Source organism: Anolis sagrei, chromosome 5 (assembly GCF_037176765.1).
Source record: "Anolis sagrei isolate rAnoSag1 chromosome 5, rAnoSag1.mat, whole genome shotgun sequence".
NCBI lineage: Eukaryota > Metazoa > Chordata > Lepidosauria > Squamata > Dactyloidae > Anolis > Anolis sagrei.
This window is the reverse complement of record NC_090025.1, coordinates 162181474-162198526: the sequence shown is the minus strand read 5'-3', so window position 1 is coordinate 162198526 and position 17053 is coordinate 162181474. Positions and strand designations below refer to the sequence as shown.

The 17053-nt window shown below is 36.8% G+C and overlaps 1 protein-coding gene across 8 annotated transcripts in view; it reads left to right on the top strand.

Annotated features, from left to right (window-relative positions):
* TNRC6B (trinucleotide repeat containing adaptor 6B) overlaps positions 1-17053 on the top strand; it is a 112313-nt gene that overhangs the window by 72315 nt on the left and 22945 nt on the right. For 5 of the 8 annotated variants that reach the window (XM_060777093.2, XM_067469185.1, XM_060777095.2 and 2 more), the window contains 11 exons: positions 1462-1617; positions 3801-3976; positions 4781-4855; positions 6903-6948; positions 7740-7888; positions 11833-12003; positions 13259-13384; positions 14464-14598; positions 15514-15618; positions 15960-16134; positions 16688-16825. In XM_060777093.2, coding sequence (XP_060633076.2) covers positions 1462-1617; positions 3801-3976; positions 4781-4855; positions 6903-6948; positions 7740-7888; positions 11833-12003; positions 13259-13384; positions 14464-14598; positions 15514-15618; positions 15960-16134; positions 16688-16825 — 1452 coding nt within the window. The remainder of the gene's footprint in view (positions 1-1461; positions 1618-3800; positions 3977-4780; positions 4856-6902; positions 6949-7739; positions 7889-11832; positions 12004-13258; positions 13385-14463; positions 14599-15513; positions 15619-15959; positions 16135-16687; positions 16826-17053) is intronic. The other 3 variants (XM_067469186.1, XM_067469187.1, XM_067469188.1) reach the window with 3 other exon arrangements.

Here is a 17053-nt window from a genome sequence, read left to right as displayed (position 1 = left end):
TGCCTCAGATTTGTCATCCAGATGATAACACAGGAATTGTATCTATGTACAGTTAGGCTCTACTACTGTGTGTGTTTGTGTGTGCATTTGCAAACATCTGGTATCCCCAAAGCATATGAGTGTAGGGGGCCACATATCCCCCAGGAAACTATTCCTCCTACAAGTCCCCCATCCAAATTTATTTTGGCCTAAAGTGCCCTTTAGGAGGTGTGGAGCTTACATATATATAACAAGATGAGAATAAGAAGTGTATAAAGGCATGGTGAAAATGCCCCTATGCTCTCCACAGCTGGAGATGTTCACTCATTTCAGTTGAGGAAATTCCATAAGCAGGAGATAGATTATGTAGGTAAACCGGATACTAGATCAGGACATAAGATTATGCTTTCCATAGCTGGATCATATTGTATACCAGGACTGGATGCAGTCTTTTAATAGCCATGGGACCTTGCAGATGATTTGCAAGATCCTGTGGAAATTGTGCTTAGTTCTCCGGTTTAACAGGTGTTTATTGCTTTTAGTGATAACTGATTAACTAATTATGTGCCTCCTTATACACATTGAATTCTCTAGATTAGCATTTGTGAAGACGCATCACTATAAGTAATAATGGTTTTTCTAGACAACCTCCTGTTGTTAGTACCTGTATCCTATTATTTTTCAGTAACTATGTGTAGCCCCATCTGTAGGAAGCCTTTGGCCTGCAATTAATTTAAATTAACTGTTCACAATCCAGATTATCTGATTGGTATGTTTTATGGTCTGTTGACTGCTGATAAAAGGATTGGTTATTTGGGTTTGTATTAAATTGTTTGGCATTTCCCAAGCATTAGAGTCTAGTTTGATAACGTTATGTAGACATTTATTTATTGAAGAATGCTATGTTGCATTGCATCCATGTGTGCCAAAATGTAATGGGATCCTTCTCTCTTGCAAAGGATTATTGGAAAGGGTCATTTACACCTGGAAAGGAGCAGAGGAAAGAGCTACTTAGATTTCAACCAGTCTGCCCTTGCTTCGCTGTTTTTGCTTTCTACCTTTATTGTTCCAGACTTACATTTTCCTATCAACTGTGAATAATGGGCAACTGTTAACTAGAACTGCAATGTAATGTATACTATATATTGCCATATCTTGCTCTCATTCAGCTATATCTTCTTTAAATAAGTGCTCATCTAAATCATCTTCCTGTTTAGTATACTAATTTTAACTCAGGTAAACTATATTGTGTATAGGATCAAACTCAGGTCTTAATAGTGCAATATTACAATGTTAATTAAGTAATTTTTTCTACCATCAAGAATGAAATAGCATAAAATCTAGAACAAATAGTGAAGCATGAAACATGACATAATGAGGTCAGTTGCATAGAAAAGGGGGGAGGTTTTGAGTGATACTGTGCTGTTAGAAGGCAACTCCAATTCATAAAAAGTGCATAATCAACACTCTTTCTGTATGAAGTCTGGAACAAAAGCACACCTCCTGCTCCAGATAATGGTACAGCTGCTTGGGGTGAACCAAATGAAACTACCACAGGATGGGGTGAAGTTGATGATGCAGGGGCTTCTACCAGTTGGGGAAATGGACCCTCCAGTGCATCAAATGCCATAAAATCTAGTGAGTACCTCCCCCAGTTTCCATTTCTGTTACAGTGTTCTTGTGGGCACCTCATTTTGTACTCTCTGACCAACTGGATGAGTGATGTCTGATTCCCTTTACGTTCCCAGATATGTTTATATGGACAATCACGATGACTCATGACTCAAATCACCACCATGGAGATACTCTGGTTTTCAGAATAAATAGAAAGGCTTTCTAGTTGAATTAAATTTGCAGATGTACTATAATATAGAGCAGCAATTCCCAGCTGTGTTCTGTGGAACCCTAGAGTTTTGCAAAAGCATCATAGGGATTCTGTGAAAAATCTTTTTTAAAAATGTCTGCATCAGAGTATGATGATCTTATTGAAATTCAGTGTATCTCAGCTTTAAAACCTAAATTTGAATATGTGCCAGTGAATGACTTTTGGATAGAACTGATAGACATTTCCCTCCTGTAACTGGAAAAGCCATCTAAGCTCTGCTCCCCTTCATGTCTACCTGTTGATGCAAATCACTCTTTTCATCTTAAAACTATTTTAGGAGTAAGGTGGATGATGCCTGGATTTATGTATAAACCCCAGTTTGAAAACTATTTTAAGTAAAAAAATGAAACAATGTCAAACATCACATTGGATGTGAATCCAATGTTTTCTTGTAACAAAATGAAGGTTTGTGACTATATTTAAAATGTTTTCTCATTATTTCTAAACCTACTACATTATACAAAATATTGGAGTAAATGTAATAGGAGTAAATGTAAGAAGGATGAACTCTAAGTTCACAGCGCTGAATAAGATTCAGGGATAAAGTTATGGTTCGGGAGGGAGGGGTGGGGGAAGTTTTCTAAAAGGTTCCATGACTGAAAAAACGTTGGGAAACACTGATATAGAGTATTGTGTCTTAAAGGCTGTCTTGTCATTCTAACATACTGAGGAATGTTTGAAAGTTGCTGCTTTTATCTGCAAGCTTTTCACATTGATAACTACCGTCTGAAGTTTAGTGTCCTGTCAGTAGACAATATTGCAGATTTTATTTTGAGCATAAAATAACTTTTTGCCCTTATTGGGTAGCTGAACTTTAAAATTGACAGACATATCCATTTTAAATGTGTATTAATTAGTAGAAAAGAGGTTTTATGGCACTTTTGAGACTGAGAGAAAGACGGTTGCATAAACTTTCATAGATTCAGTCTGCTTCATCACATGCATTCAAAATTGATGTTATGTTTTAGTTGGATGTTAATTCTATATTTGGATTCTATATTTTATAGAATTATGCAAAATTTCATTAAAGTGAGCACAGCATTTGAGCCTATTAATAAAATATATGAAAATCTGTATGATCATTCATTATGGCATTATAGATATCATGATTGTTTTTGAAGCTCCGACTTCGGTATTTGCATGCTTTTAAGTGAGTTGACAAAAAGGAGATATAATTTTAAAAGTACAGGAGTTGAGGAAAGAACAACATAATTGGTAGTAAGTGAGTAGAAAAGATATTTAGCTGGTTACTTGAAGGATTAGGAGCTGAGCTGAGCTGAACTGACAAGAAAAAGATACAAAAAACGTTTTTTTAGATTTTAAAGAGCATTTGAATCTCTGTTGGCCTTTGGTGGTTTGAATTAGGAAGTTATATCATTCTGTGCGTTGTCTGGTATTGCAATTAATTTGACTGTAAGCTATGAAGTGTTTACATATTACCTATGCATATAATAACTAACAAAACAGACTTCTAGTGTCTTTGCTTTTTGTTCATAATTAAAAAACAGTAATACATTTCACTTGTAAAGAGAGTTTCTAGAATACTGTTGGTTTTTTAAAAAATTCCATTTTGACAGATGCATATTATTTCTCATTTCTATATCTTAGTTCACCACATAATTCTATATACATTTCTTGAAACTTACTCATTTTGAATATACAGCACTGTTTAATTCTAAGTAAACATAAATAGGATGGGATTGTGTATAACTCAGGATGAGCAGCCGAGTACCCCATAGATTGTTTTGAGCAGAGGTGTCAAAATTCATTTTCGCCGAAGGCTAGATCAGCCTTATGGTTGCTGGATATTATTGAACACGCGTGGAAGGCGTGTGTTGAACTTTTTTTTCAATTGGTTGATCTTGTCACATGGTGTCATTAAATTATATTTGTTGATAGTTATACTTTTCCAAAACATTTAAAATTCCTTTCAAAGGTTCCAAACCAACACAAGATGGCTGGGGGGATAATGATGGGCCAGTATCAACACGGCATTCCAGCTGGGAAGAGGAAGAAGAAGGAGGAGTCTGGAATACAGCAGGCTCTCAGGGAAGCAGTTCCTCCCATAATTCAACAAGCTGGGTACAAGGTGGCAAAAAACCACAAATTAAGGTGAAAAAATACCTACAAGATATTTTCTTTCACAAGATAAATGAATACACTGAACCTGTCCTCTTAGTTGTTAGCAATGTAGAAGCCTTGATTATGCTATTGAAATGTAACATTTATAACAACTAGTTTACCATTGGATACAGCACATGCCACAGTTTTCCAGATATAAAGATTTTGCCATTAGAATTATTAAATGGTCCTCCTTATGTTAATAGTCCTGAGCTATAGCATAGAACATTTGATATAGACTGCAAAACTAGTATGTAAATTAAGACAAAAAAATAAGAAAGTGAGTTGAACACACTTTGAATTTGATTAATTTTTTACACAGGAAGTAATTCACTAGAGCAAGAAAAATGAAGGTTGCCACAATTCACTTTTCACTACTTGTGTGAATGGCTATGTTATACCTACTGTCAGATAATAGCTCTTTGCACATGTCCACTTTACAGGCGCATAAAGCAAAATTGAGGAGGGCTGTGTCAGATCAGTGCTTAGATTGGAAAACATTTGGGAACCACTGCACTCGATTCCATCAAGAAATAGACATCTGTTAGTAATTTGAAACAAATTCTAATTCATGAATTAATGTATGATGTGTGGAACTTGCTAGCAAGATTATTCACCATGTTATGTACATTATTTTATATTCAAACATCTGCAGTCAAGTTTCAGTGTACTGCTATTTGATTCTATGTACTTTTCATCTCATGAAGTGAATGTGTTAGTTTTTAAGCTACTACAAGATTTGTTTTTGCAGACAACAATGAAACAGAAAATTCTTAATTTTCTTTTTGCTTTTAGTGTTCATTAAAAGGCGGAAGTAATGATTCCTGGATGAATACATTATCTGATCAAATTTCAAATATGGGATTGCTGGTAAGGATTTTGAGAAATACTTTTATTATTCCAGTATCTTTCAGGCTTATAAACAGTTTCTTGTCTGAGCTTCTGGTGTGAGCAGAAAGGGAAATCCCTGTAAATTGAACGAGTGGAAGTTTTCTTCTCTTTCAAACCACTATATAACTTGGATTCATTTGCTTCTTCACAAAGAATGAATTTAATATCCCCCTTCCAGGAAGCTTCCACATTTGAAACATTCACAGAGAAACAACAAGAAGATCATGAGAGAATTTGAGGCAGGAGTAAATAATGGGAGTATATGTTATTGCTTCATGTGAAACATAGGGTGCATCCTTACTCAGTTATAGAAGTTTCATAGTAGTTTAACTGTCAGGACTCAATCCTGTGGGATCCTAGGATTTGCAGTTTGGTGAATGTGTTTGAATTTTTCAGAAGACCTTTATAGTAGTACCCTAGCCAACAGCAAAGGGCTTGAAAATATCCTACCAGACTACAGATCCTGTTCTATTTGATGGTGCCATAGCTAGCAAGTTATTAAAGTGCTGTAATTGTGTGGCATATATAAATCCATAGATTTTTTTCAAATCCAGGGTGTGTTTTTTTGGCACATGCTATGCCGTACTGTAGGTAATCTGAAAGCTCATCCCCCCCCCCCCCCAAATGAACATTTCTGATTATGGCAAGAGCTTGTGTCATCTCGTCTTTTCTAAACACTCAACAAGTGTAAACCCTAGAACGGTGGTTCCCAATCTTTTTTTGACCAGGGACCACTTGAACCGGGGTGCTGATTCAGAAAATTGCCTTGCATAGACCACATCAGCTCTAGTTTCTGATACAGAACATAGGCTATCCAGTAGTCGCCATCTGCTTGCCCACAGAAAACGTATTTAATAAGTCTCGCACTATAAGAGGGTTTCATGAGACGAGTCGCTCTAGTTGCAACAGTGTAGTAACGGTGAGGCCATAGACCATATTTTAGTTCTTGCGGACCACTGGTGATTCAGACTACAGGCAGGAACCACTGCCCTAGAAGCATACTCAATTAACACAAACAGCAGCATCCTCCAGTTATAGATACACTTCTGATTGTCCATTAGTAGATTGTCCAGTTCTATTCATGCTTCCTTAAAAATGAGACTGGAATTGAACAAGATGAAATGCATGTTCCAAACCGAACATGAGAATTCAATTTTTGTAAATAGTTTAAGTAATTTAAGCAGTTAGGACTGTTTGTGATTTGAGACTATTGTAAAAATCCTTTTAAGGAAATACATTACTTCAGTATATCTGCAGTTGAACTGAAAGCAGTGGCTTGTAGCTGTGGAGATTATATGTGAGGTACAGATTAACATTAAAATGCAGTTGCAGTTTGAACCCGTTTGAAGCTTTACCTCCCATATAAATTACTGTTCCTGACCATAGGCTAGGCTTGGACTACAGTGAATGTGTAGGAATGGAAAATGGTTTCACTTTATTATTTGGAGAATCTATTGCTTGATGTACTGAAGAACAAAAGTCTGAGATGGGAAAATTAGATACTGTAAAGCCGCAATAATGCTTATAAGTAGACTGTAATATTCACCCGGAGTTGGTAGTAATGAGCATGTAGTTTTAGTACAACTCCAGTACGTTCAGTTTGACAGTTTCACCTTTCCAAAGTTACAGGAACATTCTGTCCTAAATTGCCAGCAGAAGAATTACTTGGCAGCACATTTCAAGACTAGATGTTTCTTAAGGATGAGGTGACATTCTGGCTGCTCTTTGCAAAATATAATTCCTTGACCATGGAAACATAAGAACAGAAGTTTGTATCTAGTGCAGCTGTCCAGATATCATTCTCTTCTTCTGTAGTTCATATATTGCTGGCTATATTTTTGGCAAATTACCAAGAAGAGCATTCAAAGAAACTTTCTCAAAGTTTAGCACTCCATTTTTTTTTTTGTTATTATTCTCACAAATAAATGTTCTTCAAATTCTGAATTTTGTCTTGCACATTTTCCCCCAAAACTTTCCCAACATAGAGTTTAGTTCCTCAGGAATTACTGTGTGTTTTCCTTTACAGAATCAACCTGAGGACACTCCAGGCAATAAGATGGACTTACCTATAGGTATGGTCAAAATCTCACATAGTTTATGATATACATAGCAGAATTAGGTCAGCCTTTTTGCTTAACAAATTTTAAGTAAGTGTGGACCATGATCTAGGGTAGGTGAAACTGCAGATACTGGTAGGTAAAGGGATCATACTGTAAATACAATGCATACCAAAATGATGTCTCTTATATAAAATAGTGAACTACTTAAATGTGTGCTGGAGAGAACCTGAGGATTTGTGAAATGTCTGGAAGCTACAGCAGAGTATTCGTATACGTCAGCTTATTGCTTGGCATGCAGTAAAATCAAAGTTTTGCTTGTAATGTTTTCCAAATATTTCACAGTTTGTTGAATCCGTGGGTGTAGAAGCCATTGATATGGACAGTCAACTGTATCTGGTTGCTTAGTTTGTGCATGATTCAAACAGCTATTCTTGTACAAATGTTTTTATGAGAACTAATTTTCTCCTTGGTGGGACAAAAGGTTCATACCTTACTTGAGAAAATGGCAAGATTAAAGATGTACTCTCCAGGTAAAGAAGGGCTGTTTTGGTTAGTTGTAGTACATGAAGCAAATGCTTTTAAGGTGCTGTATGAATGCATACAGCATAGTAAAACCCTTCCCAATACAACACAAATAAAATTTTATCTCCTTGGAGAATATTAACAAATTTCTATTAAATGATAAGAGGTTGGAGGAAACAGAAGTTGATTCACAGGTTCTGAGATTGTCAAGAGAAATGTTTTGTATGAGTAAAAAATCTAGCAATTTACACATATATTTCTGATCCCACATTTTCCTTCAGGTGGGCTCCAGGATAAGAAGTTTGATGTGGACAAACGAGGCATGAATCTTGGGGATTTCAATGACATTATGAGAAAGGGCCGGTCTGGTTTTCGTCCTCCAAATTCCAAAGACATGGGAACCCCAGATAGTGGGCCTTATTTTGAAAAGGTGAGACAAATTTTCCTCGTAAGCATCTCCTGGAAAATTGGCTCTGCTTTCTGTCTGCATTTCATTTTCAACTATGTAAAATGTAATTTGATCAAAGGAATGGGGGAAGCAATACTCATGAGGAAAGAGTAAACGGGAGAATGAAACAAACCTATGGATATTTTTGTGGTAGTTACTATTCTGAAAGAGCATTGGTCTTGACATTTCGGAAATTTTCTCACTACGGAAAAGCAGATTCACAATTTGTTTCTGCTCTTTTGAAATTTGAATCCATAGGGGAAAATAAATCAGAATGAAAATCTTAGTTTTTAAGAAATAAGAAATTAAAGGCATGAAATAAAATTGTATTCTGTTTATGGTGAAAAATATCTTGTGAAATGCTTTTTTCAGATTGAGTAAATGCCGCTATTGTTTTTGATTTAACAATTTTACAAGCAGTACACTTAGGACTAGATAACACAATTGCAGCACGTAATCAAATATTTACTGTGGGACTGTAGCCTTGTAACATTCCAGTCATATGGCTCTAGTGACAAGATGACAAGACTTTTACATGACAAACTGCCCTGCTCATACAACTCATCTCAGATTATTTCCATTTATCTCATAAAAAGAATGCGTATTTCACAAATGCAAAAAAGGCAATTTGTTGGAAATTTTGTTTGAGTTTTGTTTTTGTTTCCTGAACTGTGGAGTTTAAAACTCAATGAAAGTTAAAGTTGGAGGCCATTATCCTTTAGGTGATGACACTGTAATACCCAACAAGGTAATTTTGCTGGCAGAACTGGTTTTGTCAGTAGAATCTGGAGAACATAATGTTTCCTCTATTGCAACCTGCTGTCTATTTCAAAAGCCTGTTCCAAAGGGTTGGAAGCACAGGCGTGATTTTGGATTTAGGCTACTAATTTGAAAAATATATGGTTTAATGTGCAAGCATGTATCATCTACTGGACTAGAACAGTGTGTATAACAGACAACTTATCTAATTCTAGTTAATCAGATACTATTGAGGAAATCCTAACAGACTTTTCAGTCGTAAGAGTATCCTAATTTATTGAGATACACTAATTTTACTGATATCCTCTTACTGTTTTAACCTCTTTTAATTCTAAGCTACAAACATATAAAACAATGCAGTGAGATAAAACAGATTTTAAAGTTTTAAAAACTATAATTAAGGCTTGCATTGAATTTATAAGGCTTGAAAGGCTTCGGTGAACAGCCAAGAAATGCATATATCTGTTTCTTCTGAAAACAACAAGTTAGTCTCCAGGTTTGAACAGGTTAAGTTTTTCATTCCTCTATAGCTCTACACCTCCTATTGGTAGGATGGTCTAAATGGGAATGAAAGGCTTGCAATTACCAAAATGCAGTGTGTGAAAAAAAAAACAAACACCAAAATCCTCTGGAATTCTACCTTATGGTTAGTTCAGATTCTCTTGCTGGCAGAATGAGCCACAAGGAAGAGAAAGAATTGCAAGCATTGGCACGTGGTTTCTGGTTAGAATTCTGACTTATTGTTTTGTGTGAGCATGTCCAGCAGCTGATTTTTAGGCTATCAAATGGGTTTCTTTGTCATTACTGTGCACTATAGTTTCCCTTGACCTCTAGTGCCACATAGTCAAAGGTAAACAATGGGATCATGCCTTCTACTCCTATCTTTAGGAGTCATCTGCTTTCTACTACCATAGTCTTGAATTTTTTTCTCATGAATATCACTACAGAGATTTGAGTCTTTCTGAGAATATTTTGAATCTTACCTGTGCATGTATCTTTTTCTGTCCACAGTGTTTAGTGTAAATCTTAATATTCATTGACTTGCATGATAGAGAGATATTGATGGCATGCTGACTATTTGAGTTACCGTTTGCACTCACTAGATGATTCCCATGTAAATCCCAATCATATTCCTCCCACTATTGCTACTGGGATTTAGATCACAAGATAGATGTGACTTGACGTTCCTTACTACCAAAAAGGCCCAACTAATCACAGATTGTATTTTGTCTCTACCACCTGTGGTAGACCTAATTGCTATAAAATCGTACATGTTAATTCTTGGGTGAGTTCAGTATTTTTGAAGTCTTAAAGAGCATACGACGTTGTTATCTGTCGCTTCATCATGAGAAGCACTTATGCCTTCCTCCATTCTAGACCTATCAGATCACCAATCAACACCTGTTTTGGGAACCATGACAATTTCCTGCAATAATTATTGTAGAATTGTTTCTTTGACATCAAATTCTTTCAAACTTTTTTTCTCATGAATATCACGTATCTGGGTGTGATACCATTCCTTCTTCTTTATTTTCTGCAGTCAATACTAACACAGATTAATCTAGCTGCTTTACTTCTGTTTTGCTGCTGACTCTGTTACTGCTGATTCAGTCATTATTTTCAAAGGTACTTCAATCTTTTATTCACAAGGAACATTTAGTTTCAATTTCTAAAGACACTTCTGAATCGTATGATACATCATATTTTACTCTTTCCCTAGATGTTGTCATTGTTATTTAAACGCATAAATAAGATAGCGGGATATATTTGTCTGTATTCTGCATAGTCTCAAATTTAATCAGGCACTGTCAGCTATTAACAATAGGTAATTTAGCATTTCTTCTGATGTGGCAGTTCTTGTTACCCTCCCCATGTTCATACCTCTTGTAGAATGCCAGAGAATACCACTATTTATTCTCTGTATTTTATGTGTATAGTGAAAAAAGCTTCAAAAGAAGTTGTTAAGTGCTACCTCCAAAGAAGGCAGAGTGCAGGAGGCAAAAGATATAATCAGTAATCTGATGAAACCAGAAGATACTGGTTAGTCCATGACCTGATTCTAGTGCACAAACATATTGGACTTTATAAGACACCATGAGATGGACAAGGAAACAGGTGTATGTAGTCCTAAAGTGAAGAGCTTTCAGGATCAGAAGGTGAAGGTGATCACTGAGTAAATTAGTTCATTCAGTGGAATTTTCGCTCTGAGTCCTTGTATACTTTCTGCACATCCCACATCCATGTCTTTTTAGAACGAAAAGGGGCAACTTTTTCTTTGTAGCTGGTACTTCACACATGGACTCCATAAATTCACTTCCATGAAAAGGAAGCTACATGTAAAACAGTCCTGATGTATCTTTACTTTGCCCTTGTTCTAATCTAAGTAATAAAGAATGGTATCATCCTGAGCAGACAGCATTATTCTGATAACAGAAACAACTGATCTTCATCAAACACTGCCTCATTATCACTGTACCGTCTTTCTCTGTTTCTTCCCCTCTACTGATCAGTGAGCAAGGATTTTCAACATTTCATATAGACTTTACAGCCTGTTGTTATTCCCAGAAGATTGGTGTGAATGTTAATTTATGAAATGGAAAATAATCCGAAGATCTAGATTGGTTTAGATCGATTTGCTTGGTTTTCAAATATGTTTTAATGACAAAATATTATCCCATACATTCTCTTGGTTTGCCCATTTGAGGAAAAAATGTGTGCATTGCTGTCACTGCTTTCATAAAGTACTGCGTGGAAGCTAAGAACTTTATATTGCCAAGAAACAGATTTTGGCATTCTGGATAGTGCTTAGAGAAAACACTTTCTACCCCACATTTGCTGCACTGATCTGTTTAACTCAGTTTCTTTGTGTGTTATTTAGTTGTAAGTCCTACAGAGAAACAAAAATGTGCAGTATTTAATTGAGTTTCATACTTTTCAGTGACAATCACTTCCTTACACAGGATAGCATGAGCTGTGGGAAAGGGTTATACATTATTTTTCCTGTTACCTCTTTGAAGTAAGTAGTGCAGTTCCTAGGAATTTGTCCTTTTAATGGTTGAAATCATACCAGTTTTGCATATTCGTGGTCACTCACGGTCACTCTTTCTCTTCTTGGACTCTGTTGCTTCACTAACCAACTCCTGCTGATTGGCTAACTACTGCTTCAGCTGACTTTGCCTTTCTCCAATCAAGATGGGTGCCTTGGGGATGAGGCTCCCTGCTCTCCCTTCTCCCCTTCTCCCAACTACAAGCTGTCTCCCTCTGGTTCCACACTACCCAACGTATGCCTTGGGGCAATCGGCTCAGGGCTCAACCCCCCAAACTTTGCTGCTAGACAAGTAAGAGATCACATTCTTGGTTATGTTATTGCTTGGCTGCGCCCTATGCTTAATCCTGGTCAGCTGTTTCTCCCTTCCCCCTTTTAATTTAAATATGTTATGTTCAAGGAAATACATGAAAATAAGTAAAATTCAGCAGCCCATCAGTTAGTCTTTCTCTGTCTCTTGTCATTCAGGATATTGCTTATGTCTGTCACTTTGGCTTCTTACAAATTCCTCATGGCTGTCTTTCTACATTCGCTTTCCCAAGACACTTCATAACTATTGGTGAATGAACATATTGGATACATTGTGAAAATGAGTCATTTCTCCTCAATAATAATAATAATAACAGCAGCAGCAACTTTATTTATATTCCACCCTATCTCCCCAAAGGGACACAGAGCAGATTCTAACAAACAAAAAGGGCAAACATTCAATGCCTTGATACAACCTTAGATACACATACAATAACGAACCAACCAAATCTCAAAATAAACCAACATCTAAGACCAAATTATAACATACAACCTAGAATTAAATAATAACATGACTTGTCCATTAAATTATATCTAAACGAAAACATGAACATCAATTTTAAAAAACCACCAATGGTTCAGTTACAATAATATTTAAAATTAATTATGTAACCAGTAGTGTCAACAGAGCCAACAGCGCCAACAGCGCCAGAGTGCAATAGCAGTTTCTGGTCAGATGCATATTAGCTATATATAGTCATCTAATCCTCCTCTCTATATGCTAATGAGCAAAGATGGGTTTTTAATTGTTTTTTAAAGAAGAGAAGGGAGGGGTCCATTTTTGTTTCTTTAGGAAAGGAGTTTCAGAGCTGAGGGGTGATCACAGAGTAGGCCCTTTCTCTTGTTCCCACCAGCCGTACTTGAGATGGCGGTAGGACCGAGAGCAGAGCCTCATCTGCTGACCACAGTGTCGAAGCTGGTTTATAGGAGGATATGTGAGTTGTCAAATAGCCTGGGCCTGAATTGAATGTTATCACTAAATATTTTTAGATCTCTGCAAAAATATCTTTGTCTGGGTTTCATGTTGTCTTTGGCCTTTAAGGAAATGAATATAGCATAAAATAGAATCTCTCAGCAAGAAAATGAAGTCAAAACGCCAAGCAGGACTGAAATATCCGTGACTTTTAAAATAATGTAACACTAATGGTGTTAATTGGAATATGTGTGTAATAAAATTAAGTCCATGCTTCAGCTAAGGTAAGCAGTTATTCTCACAGTTTCGTTTATTTGTTTTTTAGGGTGGCAATCAAGGTCTGTTTGGAAACAGCACAGCACAATCGAGAGGAATGCACCCACCAGTGCAACCACTGAATCCTTCTCCCAATATCCGGGCACAAGTGCCTCCCCAATTTCTTTCTCCCCAGGTAATCATTGTTGATGGTGCAGTGTAAATCATATATTTTAGTATCTTTAGATACACATATAGTGTTGCTACTGGTCAAATCCCCTACATGATAAAACATAGTTGATTTATGGTATGTGGTATGAGTAACAAAACCCCAAAAAGCTTACTTTTTCCTAAGCTGATGAAAGTAAAAAAAAAAAATCCTTGCTGGCATGGCTGCTTTGGGTCCCCCATTAGTACCAAGGCATTTCTCTATGGAACAGTAAAAAGTTTCTAGGCCAGTGGCATTATTCTTGCTTTAGATTAAAAGCAGAGAGCTCTTTACCATATAAATCATATGGTTCTATGTTTTAAAATTATGAAAAATACAGACTAGTAAATAAATCACCTTTGCACCAGGCCCATGTGTGTTTTGAAGGTGATTATGGCAATTCAATCATGTGAGAAACATTCTTATAATAATAGACTGGTAAACTAACATGACCAAGTGCTTTAGAATATTTGTGTTGGCACTTTGAAGTGCGTGTTACCATTTTAGCCAGGAGTTACCCACTGTGTTCAGCTATAAATGTCTCATTGCTCTAAGTATACTGTAATGGACATGGTGACACACATGTTCATTTGATACACATTGCCATTGAAAGACAATTTAGAAGGGGCTTCAGACTAAACCAGGCATGGGCAAGCTTCGGCCCTCCAGGTGTTTAGGACTTCAACTTCCATAATTTCTAACAGCCGAATTGTGGGAGTTGAAGTCCAAAACACCTGGAGAACCGAAGTTTCCCCATGCCTGGACTAAACTGTCTATAACAACAAAGAAGTTCTGGATAGAGAAACTGCTGGCCAGTGGCAAAATCCAATGCATCTCACAGTTTCTCTTTCGCCCTGTCTTGCCTGTTGTCGTATGAATGAGAGGAAGAAAGGCTGTAAAAGTATATGGTGATTATGGCCTCATCCACCCTTTATTCCAACAATGTAATTAGGATTCTGATGTGCCTTTAGTATGTGTTTTTTCAGCAGATTTGTGTCTTCAGTTATCCTTGTAGATTCTCAGTTCTTTGCTTTGAAGCATTATGTTTTCTTGTTTGGTTTTTAAAGGTGTCTGCTGCCTCCATGCTCAAGCAATTTCCTAACAGTAGCTTGAATCCGGGTCTTTTCAACATGGGTCCCCAACTTTCTCCCCAACAGATTGCTATGCTGAGTCAACTTCCACAAATTCCTCAATTTCAGCTTGTAAGTAACAACTCTTTACAATGTAGATTAAATTTTCTTCCTGTGATTATTTTTGTAGATTTGATGTGCCTGAGAAAATGTTGTGTTTTGTAATTGATAAATTGATACATTATGTAATGAAAATACACACCCATGCCATTTATTAAATTGGTGGGATGAATGTTTTCTATCCCTTTGGTATCTCAATTATGCATAAGCTTAACATGAAAAGCTGAACCTGCTCCACCACCAAGATACAATAAAATATTCGTACAATTAACATTACATTTTAAATTAAATACTTCCCCAACTCCCACCCACAACCTCCCCAGCGGTGTGCCCCTCATCCTCCTCCAAATGCCTGATGACAAAGAAAGGTATTAGCTTGCTTATGAAAGGCCAGCAGGAATGGGGCCATCCTAGTCTCCAGTGGAAGTGAGTTCCAAATTCTGAGAGCAGCCACCAAAAACACTTTGATCTGTTTCCCTCTGCTAGTGAGTAATGCGTTAATCTCCTGTTCTTTAAAAGACAGAAGAAAAAGAGCAGTCACGTGTAACTACAGCTCTTTAAATTATCATCTTTGAATTCACACAACTGCTGACAGCAATTCAGCATATATGGAACTGATTAGGCAGCACTTGAAATATATACAGTAACAGAATGGTCCAGGTTGCTGGCAGAAAGTTTTCACACAGTTCTGAATGGTTCCGAGACTTCACTGTTAAAATGTAAGTGGCCCAGTTATGTTAGTTCACAGACAACACCTTAAAGAATCACAGTTACAAGTAAGCAAAAAAATTTCATGGTAATTTTGGGGTTTTTTTTATTTGCAGAAAAGGTGCTGTTGTTATCTGCTAAAACAGTGTCTCTTTGCTACTAGTTAATTGTAATTATAGTCATTGCAAAGAAGTTTCTTGTTCTTCATTTACCTTGCAGGCATGTCAGCTCCTTCTCCAGCAGCAGCAGCAACAGCAGCAGCAGCAACTGTTACAAAATCAGAGAAAGATTTCCCAAGCTGTACGACAACAGCAAGAGCAACAGGTATAATATTTCAACAGTAAAGGGCGTACACTATGTGCATTTACACCTCTCTTTGTATTTAGAAGATGCTATTAAAGTTTCATTTTTCTTCATGGTCTCTATGACTTACACATATCGGAATCTCTGGACTTGCAGAGTTTCCAAATACGGTCTGGCGGGTGCAGAGATCCCCATATGAATAAGTTCACCAATGATCATGATGAAGAACCACAATTATAGGTAGACCGCCTGTGTCTACTTCCTGTAGAATAGCATGGTTTTTAGAAAAGAATCCCAGTTTTGTTCCAAGCCAACCTGTGCCTTTTTTCTTGTGTCTCCCCCCTCCCCCTGCCCCTAAACAGCAGCTTGCCCGTATGGTGAGTGCCTTTCAGCAACAGCAGAGGCAACCTGGCATGAAACATTCCCCATCACATCCGGTTGGGCCTAAGCCACATATAGACACTATAGTGTCTGGGGGTCTAAATGTGGGTCTCTCAGATATCTCAACCAAAGGGCAAATTCCTGGATATGGTTCAGGTAAGTACTGAAAATGGCTATATATCTGCTATATTTCTTGTGCACCAAGAATTTTTGCACTAAACTCAAACAGTAGACTTGTAGTTTATGTCATTTATATTGCTGAATAGAATCACAGCATCAGTTCTTCCCATGCAGTTTACCCATACAGCAGTATAAACCGAGTATATAAGCGGCCCTCTGATATCCACAAGTCATGATCCAGGATAGATCTGTGTCTTTGTCTACAATCATCCACTTGTTCCTAACATTTTATTTTAACAGTTTCCAAGTATAAAATAGATTCCATGTTTCACATTGATATTCTGAATCAAGTGCAGTAATTATAAAAACACAGCTACACCACAGAATTAAAAGGTGTTGTGACTGAAATATTTATGTGCTTCCAGTAGTAAAGACGTTAACAGCAACAGTTCACAAAACTTAGGATCCAAACAGTCCAAAGCTTGTTTTCTTTTTCATTTAATTTGATTAATTCACTAAATTTGTTTCATTTCTGTAACATTTAAAATGAAGCCAAATTATGTTGTGTGTGTGTGTTGTACTTTCACAGGTTTCGGTTCAAGTGGCATGGATTATGGCATGGTAGGAGGGAAAGAGACTGGATCAGAATCTCGCTTTAAACAGTGGACTTCTATGATGGATGGGCTGCCACCTGTAGCTTCCCAAGATGCCAATATGCACAAAAATGGTGAGAGATTTCCCTTGCTAAGCATGATCTCATTCTCCTTTAACATACTAACTTTATTAAGTGGGAGATTTTTAATGCATCTCCTATTTTTGGTAGGCTTAGTTTCTGAAGCAAAAAAATGTTTTCCCTTTAAGTTCTCCCAAATGTATTAATTTGTATTTGTTTTTCTTTCTCATATTCTGTTTTCTGACACACTAGTAACTTATTATTGCTATGTGTCAGATATGA